This window comes from Hoplias malabaricus, chromosome 4, assembly GCF_029633855.1.
Source record: "Hoplias malabaricus isolate fHopMal1 chromosome 4, fHopMal1.hap1, whole genome shotgun sequence".
Lineage (NCBI taxonomy): Eukaryota > Metazoa > Chordata > Actinopteri > Characiformes > Erythrinidae > Hoplias > Hoplias malabaricus.
This window is the reverse complement of record NC_089803.1, coordinates 32,456,618-32,477,756: the sequence shown is the minus strand read 5'-3', so window position 1 is coordinate 32,477,756 and position 21,139 is coordinate 32,456,618. Positions and strand designations below refer to the sequence as shown.

Below are 21,139 nucleotides of genomic sequence, written 5' to 3'. Positions count from 1 at the left end.
AAAGAATCCATGAAATCATGTTCTTGCATTTGCCATAAAATATTGCTATTTCCTGCTGCTCCATTACAAATATTCTAATTATTTGCACGGCAAGCTCACAAGTCTTCATTTGTAGTAACTTAACTTTGATTTCTGAATCTTGGTCCAGATTCTTGGCCATCGCTTGCAATGGGTGCTCCTCAGACCCTTCCCATAGAGAGACAAACACTGGTTCAGGAAAGCCATTCTGCTTTATTACAAAGAAAAGAAAGAAGCTTTAAATGTGATCAGAAAATACAAGACTGGTCAGGCTTTTGTTAGCGGTGTACCGGTTTTCCTTTTCCTATGAAATGCTTCTAATCAAACAGCTGCTTTAATGTCTCCACCCTCATTGTTTCAGGGTATGGATGTCCTTGGTTCAAGAAAGTGAAGGCCTTCCTTCTTCATTTATCTTGGTCATAAGTGCACAGGGTAACAAACGTGAAGCCCTGTCTGGCAGCTTAACATTATTAACACTATTTTTTTCATTTGATTTTTTTTTTGTTTCTAACACATAATGCCACCACTGCTCACCTCCTAAAAATGAGGTTGAGCAGAGAATAGTTACCTTTTTTTTCCAAAATAGACGTCATGTATATATATATAGACACAGCTATCTATATATATATATTATATACACATTCGTACATACATATCTTAATTCATGTGATGTCCAAAAAATTAAAAAAATGTACACATTTATTACAAAATTGTAACAAAGACTGAAAAGTGTTTTTTTTTTCCTGGAACAATGTAGCTCAGTAATCTCACAACCCTCTGGGTGAAGATGGTCCACAAGCTGTTTCCACAATGGTCACTAAAACAGTCTGATTTTGTAATTATTGAAGTTAGGCAGAGAAGACCTGACTGGATATAGGATCGGATGCAGGATTAAGATGACTGATCAAAGGAATGTTCTGGAGGAGAACAAAGGACAAGGAGGAGAATCCATGATGTTAACAACAGGGTGTGTACCCATCCAGACAAAAACAGGAGAAGAGTTTTTTACCCCACATAAAAAAGCACAAAACAATTTTTGTGTTCTTTTATTACTAAATAGTGCAACAATGAACATTGCATTTTCTTCCGCCCTTTTGTATTCACATGTATTGGATTGATTTTTGTGTCCTGTTTACTAGCACAGTACGCTTCGGAAAACGAAACGTAGTTTTTTGATGCCATTGTTTTTACCTCTGTGTAATTGTTGTACTGCAAGTCAGTTCTCCTGCCAGAGACCAAACGGGCTTTTGATCAAAGGCGTAAACAAAACACAGACCCGTGCTCAAAATGAAAAGAGAGAAAAGCAAGAGGGTATTAAAAACAGTGAAAGTGTTGAGTGTTTTGGGCAGCACATAATTTGTAAGGCAGGGACCCTCCCCTCAGTTCTTAAGGTGGAGACCCCCCACCCTCCTCCCACAGTCTTTGTCCAGACAGGTGAGGAATAAAACCAGGTTGTGGTTGGGCATGCCAGGTGGCTCGCCCTGAGGTCTGCTCCTGGAGCTCTCAGACGCTAAGCGACTCAGTTTCAGAAGGCCTGCTGGGCCGGGTTGTAATTGAAGGTGGTTGGCACATGAGGCCGCTCCTCAAGCTTGTCATATTCAAGGTGAAACTCCTTAAAATGAGAGGGGGGAAAAGGCATATTAGTTAAATCTGAGATTACTACAGTAGTGTTACTGCAAACAATTAAAAATACAATTTCAATAGTGTACTTGTACACCCTTCATAATAAAATGTCCTATACATTTTTCATCCTTTGAATGTACAGTTCTACAACAAATTAATTCATATAGAATCTATATGTTATGCAGATTTTAAAAAGATCCCTCACACTTGCCCAAAATATTTATTCAATCAAAAATTACAGGTTTGATTAGTAAAACGTTTTGGCATCTTTTACTCAAAAATGTTTACATACTAATGAGCATTAAAAAAAATGAGATGTAGGAGTTTATAATATTTACCTTAGCTACCTTTCTCCAGTTAAGACAATCGAAGAAGTAGTATGTCCCTCTCTCATAAGTGTTGGTCTTCAGAGTGGGTTCCATGCCTGGTGCTCTTGTAATCCACACCCTCTCCTCTTTATGGTACCTCCAGTCTCGGTTAAAGCTGAGATATATGCAAAGTTTTAACTGAATATGTACACACATTCTGTACAGCAACTACTTACATCAAAAACCAATTATTCATGTACATGCTGATATGTTTAGCATGATACATACAGCTCCACAGCAGCTAACAGCTGTAAGAGGTCTCCTCCATTCATGTAGTAGAGGTAGAACAGCAGGTCCTCTCCATACCGTGCCAGTTTTATTGCAGCCAACTATAGACAAATAAGTAATAGATTTTGTTCGTCCGTCTTCAAGACAGCTAGGAAAATCTTTAAACCTATGCTCTTGACTAAAACATGTACATAGCAAACATAACCCCAACATTTATTAACAAAGAAATTCGAAGAATTCCAGTTTTGTGCTCCCGTATGGAACACCAGTCTAAATGTTAGCTCACATTCTGGGTTTGGTAGTTCAATCTCCAGTGATAAGATAAGATATACAAGATAATCCTTTATAGTCCCACAGTGAGGAAATTCAAAGTGTTACAGCAGCAAAGGTACAGTAAAGTACTCAGTAATAAAAAGAGGTAACAAAGAAACTTTGATGCCTCAGTTGTCAGAGACTGCGAATCCTAGACTCCTTATTCTCTGCATTGGTAGGACAGCCCCATCACTTTTCACACTGCTAGCCAGCTTGGCTGTGTGTCAGTAATTTGTAAAAAAAATAATAATAATAATAAAAATTAAATTTGGCACTCTCCTCCAGTGTACTAGGCTGTGTATGAGTGAGGAGTCCTAGTTAAAAGGGTGGTCCTGGCAACAAGAAATAGTGCAAAAAAAAAAAAAAATAAATAAATAAAACTGTAAAGTATCAAATTTAGCTTGTTTACTAAAAGTGGTTGTGATTCTACATCAATGTCACGTACCTTGTCCCTTATATGAATGTTGGTTAAGTACTCAGAGGGAACATGGAAGTCTGAAAAATAAATACAGATTTCTGAGACACTAAACACTTGTTATATGTATTTACATCAGATTAATAAAATTAAGTAAACTATAATCACCAACACTTAATAATGCTAAAATGAAAAATAATAAAATAAATACTAACCAATGTCCTGCGGTCGACATGGCGCAGAGGCCCATGGAGATGCAAACTTGGGGTACAGATTCCTGTTTGACAAGAGTTGAGCAAAGGCTAGTCAGTAACAAGCAACAAAAACAAAACAAAACCTAGAGATATAGTCAAGCCATGAGCTTAAAGGGGTGGGGGGGGGGTGGAGGAAGGAATACTTGTGATCTGTCAGAATGTAAAAATCTCATACTCTGGAGAATTGAGATTGAGTCCCAGTGTAGTCAGGTCACTTCCTAACGCCAGGTGAACCATGCCAGGATCTGTTTCAGCTGCCCGGATGAAGGCAAGGAGCCCAATCATTCCAAACTGGTCCGTCACCATTCCTGAAGGAATGTTTGTCACTTTGCCTATGGAAAAGTGCATAAAATTATAATTTTATTAACCAATTATAAATGCTCATCTTTTGAAATGTATTATTTCAAAACTATAACACAAAAACATTTTTGTAAAAATAATAGGGAAAGGTTTCTTAAGTACGAATGCCATTTAAAATTAAGAGATCTATAATAATAATACGATAATTAATATGCTAACATGATGGTACTGGGGATCAAATTAGTTAAAGGGGGTGGGGCATAATTATGATATGAGACCATGACAAAATGTGTTCAACAACATCTAAGTTAATATAAAAATAGCTTATATAAATGTGTTAGTTTCTTAACCCTGCCCATCAACAAGGTGATGAATTCTCACCTTTTTCAGACAGAATACTATCATGCAATTATTTTTAAACGTGTTTCCAACCTCAATAACTCGTAAAATTTGGCCTCAAGAATTAGGTAAATCCTACATTATATTATTTAAGCATAACATATATTCAGACTCATACTACATAGTGTATTCTACTGTTAAAAGTTTGGTTTGTACTAGTTCTATAAAGCTGTTTTGTGACACCTGTTGTAAAAATGCTATACAAACAAATTGATTGATAGGTTGATTCGTTATATGATTTGTTAACAAAAATCATCATCATCATCTTTTTTCCGCTTTTCCATTTCAGGTTCGCGTGGTTAACAAAAATTATATTTATAAAATTATTTTTATTGGTAAACTGGGAGTTTCTTCTCTCCAAGTCCCTAAAACTCTGAGAGCCTGAATCTACAACCACATCCAAATTCATGACAGCATTCGTGAGGTTTCTACCTGTTATTATATCAAAAGTGGGTTGTGCCTTTTCATTTATAGTTGCACCATCAAATGCCTTGTATTCAGTGTAGGAGTACACACTTTCTCCCCAATGAGTAAGTTTTCTTACTGGAGGAGGGATGCTACATAGATCACAGGACCTTTGCTCTGGCTACAGACAGCAGCAAGAAGCCAAGGTGTAGCTAGCAGATGCTGGGGCTCACTGCACTTTCCAATCAGTATTCCTCATCTTCTACCTGCTGTATGCAGCTAGAGCCGGGTCTTCGTCCGGCACTAGAGGAGGAGGAACAATACATGCGGCCTATGCTGCACCTGACATTTTCAAAGCAGTTTCCTTGGCCTAGGTGTGCCTCATTCATAAGTTCATGTATGGCATCATTTTAATAAGCATGATGGTAAATATTGACAGTCTGGTCCTGCAACACTGTCTCTGCCACACCCACACACGTGTTTGCGCTCCACCCCAAATGTGCATTTTTCAAACCCTCAGAGAGGGCTAGGCTCCACTCTATTTGAGTTGTAACAAACACTATCAAGAACCAATTATTTGTTATAAATTCTAAAATATTTCATAAATTGTTAATGAAAATGGAAATCAGCTGGATTTTCTTCAAGAAGCTCACCATCAGGCAAGACCTGGATTCCTTTCTTTTGCTGGTTGTTGTTCTGTGCTGATGTCTTATCACCTGGGAACTTTGGGCCATCTGCATTGGAGCTGCTCTTGGCTGAGGAGTTCAAGTTCTGCTGAGTAATAATGAAAACAATAGATAAATGAAAGTAAGATATATTAATCTTTAATTTAATTCTTTAAACAAAGAATTCAAGAAGTCAAAGTCAGGTAACACTGACTGATTTGCTTTCATCCGTGCTCAACGTTGGGTCCTTGTAGTTAGGTCCCGGCAGTGCAGGGAAGTCCTCGTTGTGAATCGAGAAATCTTGAGACTGTTCAGTCGACGGCTTTGTAACCATCCCAACTGTAAGAGCACCATAGACAGACATGGAAATTCATCATAAATTATTTAACGACTACAATGAAAATCCATAATAAAAGAAAAATCTTGGCTGCAACTGTGAAAAGAGTATGTTAATGTACTTGCTTTTTCCTCTGAGGGCAATTTAACTCAGTTCTCTATTACTGATAAACATGATCTCTCACCATAGGGAGCCCTTCCAGCTAGAGGATTATGCAAAGGTGTTGGGTTGCCATTTCCTTCCCTCCGACTTCTGTCTGCTAATGCTGGGAAGTCTGAGAGGTCAAGTCCTGTCACATTTTCACTCCCATCTGGAACACGAAGCATAAAGCATTTAATTCAGCGCAACAAAGCAGTTTTATAGGGGTAGACCATAAGCTTCAATGCTTTAATGGCAACAATCACAATTTATAACTAATATGGTAAACACCAAATAACTGTTTTTAAGATATCAGGATTGCTATGTCATTCACTCACCTGTCCCATTGAAGATGTTGTTCGATAAAGAGTTCATACCAAACCCTTGACTTCGCCCCATTCCAAAGCCTGACATACTGAGGAATGGCAGACAGTTTTTTACTACCACAATAGCTGATAAAAATTCTTTGTATTTCAAATTTTAATAAAAAGCCTATTAACATACATCTCATGATGATTTTACTTTTACACAAAATATAAGTTAACCTTAAAAACTATTAATAACTAAAGGCAGCTGTAAAAGAGTTATCAGAAAAAGCTGAAAGTCAATGATTGTGGACAAGGAGAGCACAGACTAGTTGGGGAAATACTATAGAGATCCTGTTGTGGTTGTTGGTGATGTAGCACATAAAGATCACATGAAACTGGTGGCACTGAGTATTCATTACTGGTACCAGTGGGCTAGGTACAGCCTTAGTTTCCAGGGAGGCCAGGGTGGGTTTAGGGTTGTTGATAGTAAAGGTTAAAGTAGGATTGTAAAGCTAGCTCAGAAGGTGGTGGTGGGGGGAGGGGGGGGTCCGGGACGCCAGACTTCATTCTTGAGCCTTCTGGAGGTTTCGTGGGCTTAATCCAGCAAAACACTGACGAGGGGAGGTGCCTACCTGATGTCCCCTGTGAAGAGCTAGTGATGCAGTGTGTGGTCTGGGTACATGTGATCGGCTCAGTGTGTAACCTTAGTTGTTAAGGATAGTTGGTTGCTAATCGGACCATAAAAGGCTACCTTAGTGGTTAGGTGTAGGAACAATGGGTGATAACAGGGTTTTCTGTGACTGCAGCTAGAAAGAGAGTGGGTTGGGCCCTATGTGAAGCTCTAATGGATTGGCATAAGATATTTTACATCTTATCCTGTGTATGATTAAAAATACATAACTGGTTAATGAATGCACTAGATTACTACAGTTACCAATAAAAGCCAGTCTTAACTATGTCAAGATAGTCTGAAACTGAACCTTGTTCTGTACTGTGTAATTGCCATCTAATCTGACATTACAAACTGCCATATTACAAAAAGTATCTTTACCTGTTAATGGTGAAGGGCTGGCGTGCTGGTTGCTGCTTTGGCATGCAGATGATGCTTGGAGAGCTGCGGTTGGGGCTGCCGAGGCCTGAACTGCCCATACTGTTGGTCCTGCCGCTCATGCTCATGCCCTGGCCCACTTGTGAGTGATTCATCATATTCCTGGAGTTCATGGGTAGAATCCCCCTGGCAAGGCAGATGCATGACATTAAATCAGGTGCGTCATAAGTATCACGTTGTACAGGCTTAGACAATGGGAATAATGTTGGCCTACCTGTTCGGCGAAGGTGGAGTATGGAGGGACATTGTGGGTACACCTGTTGTCGGGGTGCTATGGCTCGGTAACTGAGTACCTTGTGTTAAACTCCGGTTTAACTGAGGGTTGTTGTTGTTCATGCCCCTTATTGAGAAGCCTAGTGCACCTAGTAAAAGAAATTACAGACATGCATATGAATGCAGTAGTACAGTTGTCTAACTACGTAGCATAGCTGTGTTTTGTAGCTTATGTCAAACAAATGTACTCACTTTGTGGACCATACAAACTTGCACCAAGCTGTGACAATTGACCTGACGACGATGGCGAAGGAGATGCCAGCATCTAAAAAAGATGCACCAAAGATTTTTCTAACAATTTCTTAATATAATGATGTCAACTGGGCACTTTGGACTGGTCAGTTGAGATGATACTTACATCTTTCTCTGATCGATGTGGGAACATCGAAGGCTGGCCATAGTACATGCTCTCATCAGGGTAGTCACTTTCGACCCCCTCAAACTTCTTTCTTGTAGCACTGAACATACCGTTCGTCACCTATAAAAACAGATTAAAAGGTTAGAAGTGGAGAAAAATTGTTGAGACTACAATTTGGTCTTTGTTCTGGTCTCTACACTTCAACACATGCCACCTGTTTTATAATTGACTGTGCCTTTTACAGGGCTGTGATGTATGTATCAATCACGGGGTTATAGCCTATATACCACAGAAAAAGCCCAGGGCTTATAATCAATCCGAACCCAGAGGAAATCTGAATACATGAATCGCTTGTGAAAAGAAAACGAAAAGTCACTGCAGAAGAGGTCAGGATAGATACTGAATTTCTTATCACCACTTCGATTCTTTAGTTTACACGGACACTGTACGAACTTGACACTTGGCACTGACAAACAGCAGGAAGCCAACTTACAAATTGTGAACTGACTGAACTGTTAATTCCAGAACAACACGTACAGAGAATGATACACAGATGAGCTATGTTTGGTCCGTATTACCATATACAATATATTCCATATATTGCTGGATTGAGAATGCAGTTAAGTGGCTGACTACTTCAATACAACCATCCACTTACTTCCCTGCTGCGTTCCTGCTGATTTTCACACTTTAAAACACGTCTGTATAATAATTTGAAGCACTTCTTTAACTAGCTGGTTACACTAGAGCTGGTATTAGCAGACTGCTAGCTAACGTCAGCAAATTAAATGGAGAGTGATTGTTATATTCAAGCTGCTAACGTTAGCCCGCTAACGCTAACAGTTAACTGACAAACAGCTGCCGAGCTAAAGCGAATAAGCGCAAAACTAAGACTGAACTGCGAGAGAATTACTGACAAAACATTGGATAAGTGACACATCACTCGCTGAATAAAATTCTGATCCGACCACCAACACTGTCTCAGTTAACAATATTAATACTGTTTCTTTTATGGGGCTGAAGTTGGCACCTTAGGCGACATTTTCTGTTCCACCTTAAATTCCCCTGCACTGCTGCAGCATTTAAGGTGGAAAGGAAATTTTTGAAAAAGAAACTGGCAGACAAGGAGCCAGCTTGAGCTGAGTTCTTCTTTTGAATGTTTACTGGATGGGTTATTATCCGTTATTTATCCGTACATGTATCTTTTAGGGCACTTTAAGTGATGGGCAGCAGAGTCTACTCTGAGCGGCGTTAAACCCTTTAGCTGAGACACATAACTGTTAGCCTGAGCTAACCGAGCGCCGCTAGCTCGGACAAAAACACAGAGCCTAGAGTCCGGGAGAAACGAGCTCAAACTGAACATACACCCGCGGGTTACAGCCCGTCCGAGACCGCGAATCCAGGTTCGCCGTGGGTTCGAACCGGACCGAGCGGAGTGGAGCAGAGCGTCGCTGCGCTCTCTTTCCACTGTTGTTGTGAATAAATGTAGAATTTGACTAACCGCATTAATTTCCCTCTCCTCGCAGACCCAAGATGGCTGTGTATCCTGCAGCCGAGGATCCTGGGTGAACAGCCTTTACACCCTGACCCTGCTCTGTACATTCACACTGCTTCTCTTTACCATGGGCCTCAGGCTCACACATTCATACATACACTCATCATGCACCCTATATATATATATATATATATATATATATATATATATATATATACATATATATATATATATGCTTGTGTGTGTGTGTGTGTTTCATATGTACCTAGGCCAGCATCCCTTATAGAATATTTATAGTGACCTATATTTTTTGTATTTCACTATATATGTGTTTCTTTGTACAGGTAACAGAATGTTGAATACTATTGGTGATTGACTCTGTTGCCATGTGCCTATTAAACTTGTAAGAGGGCTTTGTCTTGTATTGTGCCTCATTCAAAAAGATGTCCAGGCTGAAACAAACTTTATAACTTCAACAAAAATGGGTGAGGATACACTGCTACATAGCTTAATAGGGGCATGTGTGCAAATCATGTGTAAAAAAATAATAAGAAGAATAAAAAAATAAACCCAAAACAAACTTTTTGCAACTTGTTTTCATATATAAGCCTTTAACTTTGTTTTACTTTTCATATTGTGCAAAAATTTTATTTTTCATTAAATAGATCCTTGACATATGTTCTCAACAGTTCTATTAGAGACTGTATTAAGTCCATGACTCACTTTCTTCAGCTCTTGCTGAAAGCTTTCCACTCTGCCACATGGCCATGCAAATGTGTGCTGACTTCTCATAACACTGAGCAAATTGCATACTGATACCTTTATTTCTGTTTTTAATATGCCGTTAATATGCAGATGCCATTAGGTTAAATGGTTCTAACAGTAATTAGAGAGATTTTTCAGAACTTTACATAATTTATTACTGAGATGGAACTAACTTTATTCAGAGTGGTTCATACTGTGCATTGTAGATTCATTGACTGACTCAAATTTCTATAAAATGATGGTGATGGGAAACAGGAGTCATTATGTATACAGAACAAATATACTTCCTTTTTTGATCAGAAATGTAACATTTTGGTGTTTCAATCTGAATACCCACAAACAGTGAGCTGTTGTGGAATGTTAATTGACTCTTGTGTGAAACTGGAGTAGCTGAATTGCGCCACTTAAGTAGTCTATGTTAAGTTGTGGGATAGAGGCCAGATAAATGAACATATAGGAGGGGCTTAGATTCCCCTCACATTCCTAAATCACAGGACACTTCTTACTTATCACTGCCACTGGTCAGCTCCGCCTTCCATAGCCTGGGAAGTCATACAACATGAATGAGGAAGGGCAAGCTGGAAATCATCTCTGGCACTCTCACACACAGCAAGACAGTGTCAGCAGAGAGCAAGAGAACAAAATGGCACAACCTTATGGAAATATAGATTAAATGGAATAAATACAGGACCTGTGTATACCTTGATGAGGGACTCTCTTCAGATTTTTGTAAGTAGCAATGTTACACTGCTTTGAAAACATACACTGCTTCAGGCAAAACTCATTGCAATCAATATGTAAATGTTTTAATATCAGATAATGTGGATTTAACATGGAGATAAAATCAAAGGGCTCATATCCCTGTCCTGTCCTGTCCTGTCCTGTATTACTTTTTTTCTACTGATGCTATTAATTCAGCATTTATCCATGGCATATGTTAACATCTATGTGATCACTGTCTGATTTGCTTTTCTGTATTTTGCCTTATACCACACCATTCCTCAAAAACACAGAAAAAACGAACGGGACTAAACAGCTATATTCTGAATAGGTAAATATTTTGATGCAGTAACATCACTAAAAAATCTTTAAAATAATGGGCTGATTTCGTATGGTGACTTTAAAAATTTAAAATAATAGTCATAGATCAATTTCTTTAATAAAAATAAACTGAAGCTATTTTCAGATTTTAATGATGCCAACTGACCTGATTAATCCATGTTATTAACTATGGATGACAAAGGATGATCTATTTTGGATTTCTATTAATGAGCTCTTGTACTTCTATATTTGCTCTTCTCATGAAGGGTCCATGACCGTGGGTCAGAATAATGGGAAATATCATTCGTGGAGCTGCAGCCTTCATTCCATCAGACAGATGCCAGCGATACTTGGTGGGGGACTTGAAGGAGATGCCCCTTGACTGCACACTTGATCTGAGCAGTCGCCAACTACGTCGTTGTCCCATTCGAGCATGTGCCTTCAGTGAACTTGTTAAACTTTACCTGAGTGATAACCATCTGAGCAGCTTGCCTTCTGAGCTCCACAATCTAAAAAAGCTTCAGCTCTTGGCTCTGGATTTCAACAGCTTTGAGGAACTGCCACCAGTTATTTGCAGCCTTCAGCAGCTCAACATCCTCTACCTTGGCAATAATCGACTTTACAAACTGCCAAAGGAGCTGGCTCAGCTCACTGAATTAAAGACACTTTGGCTGGAAACCAACTGCTTCATCAAGTTTCCATGTGTTATATGCAACCTTCCCAACCTCAAGACTCTTCATCTGGGCTATAATCAGTTTCATAGCTTGCCTGGAGAGTTGGCTAATTTAAATGAGTTGCGAAGCATCTGGCTTGCAGGAAACCTGCTGAATGAGTTTCCTCCAGTGCTTCTGAAGATGCACAGTTTGGAAGTGATTGATGTAGATAGGAACCGCATACGGCATTTTCCATCACTTGTCAACTTGAGGGGACTGAAGTTGGTCATATATGACCATAACCCTTGTGTTAATGCACCTTCAGTAGGGGACGATGTGAGGCGGGTTGGTCGCTGGGCTGACTGCTTTGAAGATGAAAACGATGAAGCTGAAGTAAAGTCAGCTGAGGTGTCTACAGAGGTGCAAGGACAACTCCAAGAGCATGAGTCATGAAATAGCAGTGTGGGACAATGCCTTACGTATCTCTCAATACAATGACACTGAACTTAGAATATATTACTGAAATATATTGTTTAAGTTTTACTGTAAGAGAGACCTCATAATGCAACAATATTTAATCAAAATATGTCTGAAAAATGAAAAAAAAAAAATCAAAACAACACATCTTTGATAGTGGTAAATAAAGGCCTATAATACTAGCATTTTTTTGTATTTTTTGATATATTTTTTCTTTCTAAGATTTTCTTGAACAAGATAATGTATTTCAAGGATGGATTGTTAAATTCCAACAATGTACCTCATCTCCTCAATAATGCATGTTTCATGTGACAGATTTGGGTCTCCATTTTGATGAAAGATCTTAAATAGGTTTTTGTCATCATATTTGCTGGTTCAGGTCTGTGGTAGAGAAAAGTACGGAACAGAACTAAAGGATACTCTTCTCCATACATCAACATCTGTGCATCAAAACCTTTGTGATTAATTTCTTGTAATTTTGCATTACACTGTATTAAATAAAACATACGACATTTAGTTCTTAATTATCATGAGCTCATACAATATTAGGGTAACCCCTTCTTGGCAAATCAGATCAAAATACTAGGAGTCTGTTCAGCCTAGGCATGGTCATTACTTATAATCATAAACCATTTGATTAAACACCAAATTGTCACTCATTTACATTGTTTTTAGGTGGATCCTTACACATGCTCGTACACTGAGCAAATCACATAAAATGTAAATAAATAATTTATTTGATGAAAATATAAATCAAGTAATTTATTATCAAAGCATTCAGTTTGACAATTGATGCCTAAATGTTCAATACGACTATATTTTATTTATTTACATAGATTGTAGTCTGTGATATTGTGGCGTGCTGGTGTCTTTTATTGTGAAGGCTGTTGTTGAGAGCCTGGGCTCAGTTTTCACTCAGCGGAGTTTCATTTTGTGTTTCTCTGGGCAGGGCTCCATTAAACACTCTCTCAGACACACAGAGGCATACACGCAAACGGCGCTGTTTCCCCGCTGGACGGTGGACGGTGATGGGAAAGAAGAGCCGCACGGGGACGGGCCGTCGGACGATCTTACAGCTCTCTCCACCGGGAGCGCGCAGTGGAGCCACAGGCAGAGAAGAGGCAACGGGCTCCGGGTCTGAGGGTGAGAAAATGGGTCTTTTATCGGTCCTTCCGTGTGGAACGGGCCTACAGCTAGCATAGCTAACTTAGCTTCACTGAGAGCTTCCTGTGTCTGGGCCTCGCCCCGCAGGCTAATAACATTCACACTTGCTCAGCGGGTTTACTCGCCTCAAATGTCAAACTACACGATGAACATAATAAACAGGATCGCATTTCATTCTCCGAGACCGACTACATTAACTTAAAGGTATTTACTTACACTACAAACGGGTCTAAATTGCAGTGAACTACTGAGCTAACGCTAGGCGAATACCAATCTGTAGGCAACGTAACACGGATTAATTTGCTGTTGAATTAGGACAGGAAATGCGAACGGAGCAGGTCTTTTAAAACAGTTAAAATAGCAATTAAAAGCTAATGTTTAACCAGAACATGAACGTGTGGCTGACTGCTTTAGCACATGGTCCGTCTGTTCTTCTAATTTCTCTGAACCACTTTCCTGGGTGACTCTCTTAGCTGTGTAGCTAGCATGTCAGCTAAAAGTATGATTTGTCATTTAGCTGCTGTTTGTAACACTAACACACACACACACACACACACACACAAAATGACACCGCATAACCATACATTGAAATTGGACATTCATTTATAAGGTATTAACGTTATTTGTTGCAGAGGAAGCAGAAAGCAGCGCTGAAATCTCTAGAGAAATAAACGTCAAAATGAAGACGCCAGCTGTGAAGGCAACGCGTGAGTAAAACTCTTTCTTGATATTTTCGACAGTCGTACAGAAGTTTTTTTTTTCCTTCTTCAATTTTAATTTTTGTCCTATATAGTGAATAGGGTCTGGAACCTAGCGATTGCCTTAGCCTGAAGAGGATGTAGTCAAGTTCATTTTGTTTGTTTTGCAGAGGGCTTATCGCTCCTGGGTGCCTATGAGGATAGTGAGGAAGAAGATGCTTCTGAAACAAGTTCCACCACAAAGGGAAAGCACAACCGTTCTGCAGACATTGATAGTACTTTAGCCAGTTTCATGGCTGTGAGTTTGCTTTGGATATTTAGTACTTTGTCAGTAATTCACTTTGATATGTTTTGTTCTCTGATTTTTGACTACTCTTTCTGTGTTCATTCAGACTTTTCCTACAATATTGACTAGTTTATACAGTAACTTTTCCTCATTGTCTCTCAACATTTTAATGTTTGTCATAGGAAATTGATGCTATTACAACACAGCCAACCCAGACTGACGATCCTACACCCTGTGTTCCTGCACCCACCCCTCCACGTCCTGAACCCAAGGCAGAACAGCAGACCCATGTTCAGAATGGCTCTGCACAAGAATTTCAGTATAATACACAATATTCTCTGGCAGGAGGTGGGTTAATTTAAGGGCATGTTTATTTTGTCAGTAAGAAAAACATACTGTCAAATGTTTTAATGTCATATGTAATATTTTAGTAGTTAGTACTAATGCAAAACATTGTGTTTAGTCACTGTTAGAGAGTATTGTACAGAAATACATACATAATATGTGAATGTCAGTAAACGTGATAAACAATCCATGAATAAATTTTTGGTTTAGCTGGCCTCGAGATGGGTGACTGGCAAGAAGTGTGGGATGAGAACACAGGGTGCTATTACTATTGGAACACCCAGACCAATGAGGTGGCTTGGGAGCTTCCCCATTATCTGGCAGACCAGATGCAAAATCTTCAGCAGTACACAGCAGAAAGGTGAGATATCTCTTCAGAGTGATAACATCTTTTCAGTTTTTAATATAACATATCAAGATAATCTGAAACTAGACTAATTATTACATAATAACAATACATGATGATCTGCTCTAAACATCACAATTGTAAGAGTTTTAGGATTATTTACTTGCATGGGATTTGTTTGACTGTGATTGGTCAGTAGTCGGATGGACATGGTTTATGTTGATCCAAAGAAGTAGCTAGGAACACGAACTCCCCTTCTCCACAAACAATTACATACTCCCCAAGTAGTGCACTTTAAAGACTTATAAAAGTAATTCTACTACACAACTACATTGTGTAGAGGAGTGCATTTGAGTGTGCATCAGACCTAGTGTTGTGGAGGTGCAATTGCAGAGTGCCACAGACACCAAGGTAGAAACATAAACACTTTCAATGGTGTAGGGCTCTTGTGTAGACTGTGGCGTAAGCTCTACGTCGAGTCAATGCAGAAGTATTAATTGACCATAAGAAGGCAGTGGTAAGGTGGTAACAGGGCCACTTAAGGCTTGTATTTCTTGGTCACTCTTCAACTGAATCTTTATATTCCACAGCTCATCTCTCAATGGCAATGAGATGTCACACCATACAGAGAGTTATCCTGAACAGCATTCTGTTTTGCCAGCAAGCACATCAAAGAAAGAACCGAAAAAGGCATGTTATTAATTTTTTTTTTGGTTTCATGTCTAATATTATTCATTACTATGGTATGCATTTGTTTACAGTTCAGTGTGCTATAATGGTTAATTACTATTTCTGTGTTGATACACAGGAATTGCTGGAGGGTGTAGTGGCTTTAACCAGTGATGAGGAGGAGAGGAAAGGAGTGGCTGCCTCTCTTCTTGCACCCCTCATACCAGTTGAAGTGAAAGAATCTGAAGAGAAATGGAGGAAGAAAGTTCTGGGACTGGAGGAAAAAACGGAGAATGTGAACGAGATGGAGGTGGATACCCCTTTTTCCTCAGGTTCCCCTGCTGCTGCTGCTGCTCCTGCTACTGTTGCTGCTGACATAGAAAGCCCCTCTCACTGTAACCAAAACAGTAGGAATCACTCTGCAGAAAACTCTGATGGAGAAGAGGAGGCAGAAGAGGATACAGTGGAATTGGAGCTTGCATTAGAAAGGAAAAAGGTACCTGACTTACCTATTTATCTAGCATTTTGTTACAATTACAAGGAATTGCATGTATGTGTTTTGAGTTGTCTGTCTTGCTTTAGAAAGAAATCTTTCTTGTTACTGCAGGCTGAGCTTCGTGCTTTGGAGGAAGGGGATGTCAGTGCTGGTGGTTCCAGCCCCTGTTCTGAGGCCAGTCAAGAAGGGTCTCGTAGTCATTTTTCAAAGAAGACTAAGTGGAAAACTGCTTTTCTTCGAACCCAGAGCCCTGATTCAAACAGCAGAGGCTCTGATAAGCCAGGATGGGACACGTCAGAGCAGTCAGATACAGGTACAAGTACTATGAAGAATACATGATTTGTTATACAAGTATTTACTGAACATGCGTATAATGTCTTTCATCAATAGTTGCATGCATGATTTATCTTATTTATTTATTTATTTTTTGGTTTGTTTTAAAGCACATTCCAAAACAGCTGAGAAGCAAGGGGACAAAGAAAAAGAAGAAAAGGACAAGACTGTATCCAAGGCCCAAGAGGAGGATACAACAGACCTTAAAGTAATGCCTAAATGTTGGATTATTGTGCGTGATTGTGCAAAGCCTTACAGGTGGTTTATAGATTGCAGCAGAGTATAATACAAATTTTGAGTAAATGCTTTGATCAGTTTCAGATTGGAGAGCTTGCAAATACGCTAACCAGCAAAATGGAGTTCTTGGGAATTGACAAAAAGGCCATCTCTAATTTTCAACTGCTTTTGTTACAAACGGAGGTAAAAGCAAAATTTAATATTAATGTGTTTTCTGTCACTTGAGCAAGTGTAAATCAGCACTGTGTATTTTACTGTGTATTTTGTAGTCCTGATTTTCCTGTTATAAAGCCCAAATATGTTATTTTGTTTATTTATTTACCCTGCATTAAATATTTATAAAACATTGGGCTGCTTCTCAGAAGTGTTTAAGTCTCGAATTGTCCAGATGATATAGTTCATCATGTTTAGAATAGCTGATACTGAATGTCAGTGTCCCATTAAAAACAAATATCTCCCGAAATTGCAACTTACAGGGAAAGGGAAAAATTTTCTTAACTTTCAAAGGAAGTGAATGTGTAAAGATTTTATATAAGTCATTTTGGAGCATTTCTATTGGTACAGCCATCATTAAATTTGTCCACAATATGAAGGACAGCTGCTGTGTTCAAATGATGTAGGAAAATTTAAATTCCACACAAACATGTTTTTGATTAGATGCGTGTTTTTGATTGGACAGTGACAATATGCTCTAAACTGAATTTTCAACGTGGTGTCCTTTTCTGTCTCTTTTAGACGCGGATAGCAGATTGGCGAGAGGGTGCTCTGAGTGGAAATTATCTTCGACGCAGGTTGCAGGAAGCTGCTGAGCATATTAAACATTACGAACTTAACGCCACTCCCAAGGGCTGGTCCTGCCACTGGGACAGGTACGCGCTCCTTACCTTTCACATCTTTATCACGCCACCCCTTCCCCTTAAAGCAAAAAACTTTTAACCTCCCATCCCATTCATGTGATTGACTACATTACCTCTGCTACATGGCAAATACCAGACTGGTTCATGTAGTATTGGGGAATATCATCAAACAAGGAGAAAGGCACAAAGTTATGGTATAAGAGAACGTCTGTAAAGAGCCAGCCTGAAAGCAACAGAACCCCACAGAGATGAGCCCAGTCAGCCCCAAATCAGACAGAAGGGTTCACTAGCTCTTAGGAAAGTGCTTGCGCGTGCAAGAGCTTTGAACTTTACAGGACTGACCCCAAATGATGGGAGAATGAGTGACACAGAGTGACTACAGGGAAGCAGCGTGTCACACAAGCATCAATTAACGTGAAGACGGTGCCTTGCCCATGGAGCCTGAAGGTCAGACCAATCTATTTTGTTTACTGTTTTCTTTCCATGTACCATTTGATGAATTTGTAAATGCTCTTTCTTTTTGCCCTCTGCTGAAGATGTCTTAAAGGCATCTCGGGTGGGTTTTTTCTGTGTGAGTATTGCTGTAACTGTTGTTGATCAATAAGCCTTTCAGGATTTGCTGTTTTATTTTTTGTTTTTGAGAATAAGGTGGGTTCTTCACCAGTGTCCCCCCCTTCCAATCTGGCTCGTCTCCTGGGCTGAAAGTGAAGCCCAACTCAACTATCCCCCAATGGGGAACTAGAGACCCCCTTTCTTCGTTTAAGTTTAAACGGGTCTCACGTTCTTTAGCTCAGTTTAAAGGCTAGTTGGTAAGACCTTTTTGTGTGTTTGTTTCTCCAACTCTAGAGATCACAGGCGGTACTTCTATGTGAATGACCGGACCAATGCCTCTCAGTGGGAATTTCCAGTGGTGGGAGGAGGAGAAGAAGAAGAAGAGGATTCCAAGCCTCCTCAGTCTTCTACAACTGTCCATGGAAATGCAGGTCATCTACCTTCTGAGGCTCCCAGTGGTATAGTAGGTAGGCATCTGTAAAATACTTATTACCCAAAGATCAGAGAGAGCATAGATAGCAAGAAATAAAGTCACATTCTTATCCACTATTCATTGTAGACAGTGATAATGTTGGTTACATAACCTGTTCTGTCATCTCGAAATATATATATAAAAAAAATGTCTTGTTTTTCTCAGCTGGGACATCGTTTGGAGAATCCCAGGCCTACTGGTCGGTTCATCAACCTCCACTTCCTCCAGAAACCCCGCCTCCTCCTATAGAGCAACCTCCACCACCACCACCACCACCCGAATCACCTCCACCTCCCCCTCCCCCACCCCTTAGTGATGATGGGGAGATTGAGGAAGTGGAGATGGAAGATGAGGATGCGGAGCCACCTGCTCCTGGAACAGAAGAATTCAGGGTGTGTGTTTTTAACTTAATTCCAAGTAAAATGCATATGCTCTTGATGTAAAAAAAAAAAAAAAAATAATAATAAATAAAAAATTTTGCTTTACACTGTAGTATACATTTCAGTTAAAGAGTTTTTGTCGTCTTCAGTCCAGTGAAGCAGCAGCTGCAGCAGCAGCAGCAGCACAAGGAGCCACAATTAAAGCCCAGAAGAGGAAAGCCCCAGGCCAAACACAGTCAAACAAGGTCGTCACTATTGGAAGCAGTCCTATAATTTACACCCAGCCTGCTGCTACTTCAGGTGAGAGAGCTGTGTTAAAAATGCCTTGTCAGAGAATAAATTGCTTTTTCAGGGACATGATGATAATTTCATGTTCTCACAGCTCCTGTGATGGTTGGAAATGCTTACTGGGGAATGTCTGCAGCAGTTATACCCCCTCTTCCATCAGAGAGTGTTGCTCCACCAGTCCCAGCTCCACCCTCCCAACCTCCACCTCCTGCACCTCTTCCCCCAAATGAACAAACATCTGGGAAAACCCTTGTGGACAAAATTAAGAAGATAAAGAAGGATAAGGTGGGTGTGTGTGTGTATATATATTTTTTTGAAATCTCCTTTTATTTCCCAAAACTATTAAAGGTGTCTGAGATTAATAGTTTGCACCGTTTAAACCCCCACCCCCCCCCCCTTTTTTTTTAAGACGAAAAAGAGTAAGACGAAAATGCCATCGTTGGTGAAAAAATGGCAGAGTATTCAAAAAGAGCTAGATGAAGAGGAGAAGACTAGTTCTAGTGATGAAGATCGAGACCAGCTGAACAACAGGCGTATTGAAGAGTGGAAACAACAACAGCTTTCCTCGTAAGTCTGTTCAGCAGTGAACTTTAGCTCCTCACACTTTCTGAAATAATGTTTCTGGAATGTTCTTAATGACCAAACTACAATTAATTTTTTATTTATTTATTTTTACGTAGAGGAAAAGCGGTAAAGAATGCTAACTTTGAAGCCCTGCCTGATGACTGGAGAGAGAGACTGTTGAAAAAGAGAAAGATGATGCAGAGCTCATAACATCTGTAGTGAACAATTTGTACACTGTTAAACATTTGCATCTAGAGCAGATTTTCTTAGACTGTATCTTCTTTTGTAATATTGTCTCATGGGATGAATTAGCTCAAATTGAATGATTTTTTTTAAGAAACATATATATTCACATACGACCATTTCCCCTTTGTAAAACTTTTGCTCAGATTTATGTAAGGAAATTAAACAAGGTGTTTTCTGCTTATTGACTTTTGTAAAGTGGCCCCCATGTGTATATAGTGTTGTTTTATTTTTATATATATTTTTTTTGGAAGACATCTCACACTAAACATAAATGTTCAAAGGTGTTCTGAAAACTGCCTTTTTTTATTTCAATAAGAATTTTTTTTGTGCACCTATCTGTACATATGAACTGTGCTCATATTCCTTGTGTTAGTTTTGGGGTTCTGAAGCCTTGAATCCCAGATTGTTCATTGTTAAAAATAAGGGATTGTCCAGAAAAATTGATGCAACCACAATAATCAAGGCTATTATTCTGTCTTAATATCCTGAAGAAAAGTAAAAAAATTTCTTACTACTTTCACACTGGAATGAACGTGGTTAAATTATAAAAAATGTTGTTTGTTGTTTCTGTTCCTGTAACAATAGCTAGAGTCCACTTACTCCAGGGGTAAGTTCTTGTGCACAGGTTTGAGTATTTATAATGAATCTTCTGGACATTTGTTAGTTTTCTGTAACTTTTGCCCCCTGTTCAGGGTGGCTGTTGGTCAAGAGCCTATTCTGAATCTACTGGATGCAAGGCAGGAATACGTCTTGCACATGGCCTCGGTGCATCACGGTCTCTCTCAGTCCTATGGATACTTTTGCATAGCCTGTCCACCTAACAGCTTGTAAATTTGGACTGTGGGAGGAAACCCACACAGACATGAGGAGAATGCACACAACTCCCCACAGACAACCCACAACCCCAATAGTCTGGAGCTGAACTGCCACACTGCCCGTTGCGCTACTGTTCTCCTCCTATCCTGGACAGATCCAGCAAAAAAACATTCCACTAATGCTTTGTATAAGGACTAACAGTGCATCATATTCTTTGTTGAATCTGCATGGGGAAAAGTAACTGTTCTGAATGTACCAATTGCTTTATTTTTCCTCAACCTTTCTGGACAACAACCTGTTACTGAAATGTCACGTGTTTATCACTGAACTATCCTGTGTGGCATCAAGATTGACTGGGGGATGGGGGCCAGTGAATTTTTCTATGGTGTAAATATCTAATAAATTTTCGGTTTTCAGAATTACAGTTTGTAAAATTTAGAAAAAGTTTAA

The 21,139-nt window shown here is 39.4% G+C and overlaps 3 protein-coding genes across 6 annotated transcripts; 2 read left to right on the top strand and 1 right to left on the bottom strand.

The window, feature by feature from the left end:
- Positions 1-356: 356 nt before the first annotated feature.
- Positions 357-9,150, bottom strand: cnot2 (CCR4-NOT transcription complex, subunit 2). Of its 4 annotated transcripts, none has more exons than XM_066667031.1 (15): positions 9,011-9,150; positions 7,510-7,629; positions 7,344-7,416; positions 7,093-7,240; positions 6,822-7,004; positions 5,801-5,877; positions 5,509-5,634; positions 5,202-5,326; positions 4,976-5,096; positions 3,394-3,550; positions 3,180-3,241; positions 2,995-3,044; positions 2,238-2,338; positions 1,980-2,124; positions 357-1,630 (listed from the first exon to the last, which is right to left on the bottom strand). In XM_066667031.1, the coding sequence occupies exons 2-15, from the start codon at positions 7,615-7,617 to the stop codon at positions 1,544-1,546; spliced, it is 1,563 nt and encodes a 520-aa protein (XP_066523128.1). In that variant the 5' UTR covers positions 7,618-7,629; positions 9,011-9,150; the 3' UTR covers positions 357-1,543. The 4 variants fall into 4 exon arrangements, with proteins under 4 accessions (XP_066523128.1, XP_066523131.1, XP_066523129.1 ...); XM_066667034.1 differs by having other exon boundaries at positions 4,976-5,093; XM_066667032.1 differs by lacking the exon at positions 9,011-9,150 and adding an exon at positions 8,875-9,004.
- Positions 9,151-10,708: 1,558 nt separating this feature from the next.
- lrrc10 (leucine rich repeat containing 10) lies at positions 10,709-11,916 on the top strand. Its single transcript, XM_066668824.1, has 2 exons — positions 10,709-10,820; positions 11,077-11,916. The coding sequence occupies exon 2, from the start codon at positions 11,101-11,103 to the stop codon at positions 11,914-11,916; it is 816 nt and encodes a 271-aa protein (XP_066524921.1). The 5' UTR covers positions 10,709-10,820; positions 11,077-11,100.
- Positions 11,917-12,856: 940 nt separating this feature from the next.
- Positions 12,857-21,132, top strand: fnbp4 (formin binding protein 4). Its single transcript, XM_066667162.1, has 17 exons — positions 12,857-13,083; positions 13,737-13,811; positions 13,973-14,100; positions 14,271-14,436; positions 14,644-14,794; positions 15,370-15,469; positions 15,588-15,944; positions 16,056-16,257; positions 16,388-16,485; positions 16,593-16,697; positions 17,250-17,383; positions 18,218-18,390; positions 18,561-18,787; positions 18,925-19,075; positions 19,158-19,348; positions 19,473-19,630; positions 19,744-21,132. Exons 1-17 carry the CDS (start codon positions 12,969-12,971, stop codon positions 19,835-19,837), a joined length of 2,625 nt encoding a protein of 874 aa, XP_066523259.1. The 5' UTR covers positions 12,857-12,968; the 3' UTR covers positions 19,838-21,132.
- The last annotated feature ends 7 nt before the right edge of the window (positions 21,133-21,139 follow it).

Coding starts and splice junctions, on each gene's coding strand:
- cnot2 (XM_066667031.1), bottom strand. CDS start 7,617: ATGTTCAGTGCTACAAGAAAGAAGTTTGAGGGGGTCGAAAGTGACTAC. Junction 7,241..7,343: donor AAGTTTGTATGGTCCACAAA/GTGAGTACATTT, acceptor TTCTTTTACTAG/GTGCACTAGGCTTCTCAATA. Junction 1,631..1,979: donor ACTGGAGAAAGGTAGCTAAG/GTAAATATTATA, acceptor TCTCATTTTAAG/GAGTTTCACCTTGAATATGA.
- lrrc10 (XM_066668824.1), top strand. CDS start 11,101: ATGGGAAATATCATTCGTGGAGCTGCAGCCTTCATTCCATCAGACAGA.
- fnbp4 (XM_066667162.1), top strand. CDS start 12,969: ATGGGAAAGAAGAGCCGCACGGGGACGGGCCGTCGGACGATCTTACAG. Junction 13,084..13,736: donor AACGGGCTCCGGGTCTGAGG/GTGAGAAAATGG, acceptor TATTTGTTGCAG/AGGAAGCAGAAAGCAGCGCT. Junction 14,101..14,270: donor CTTTAGCCAGTTTCATGGCT/GTGAGTTTGCTT, acceptor TGTTTGTCATAG/GAAATTGATGCTATTACAAC.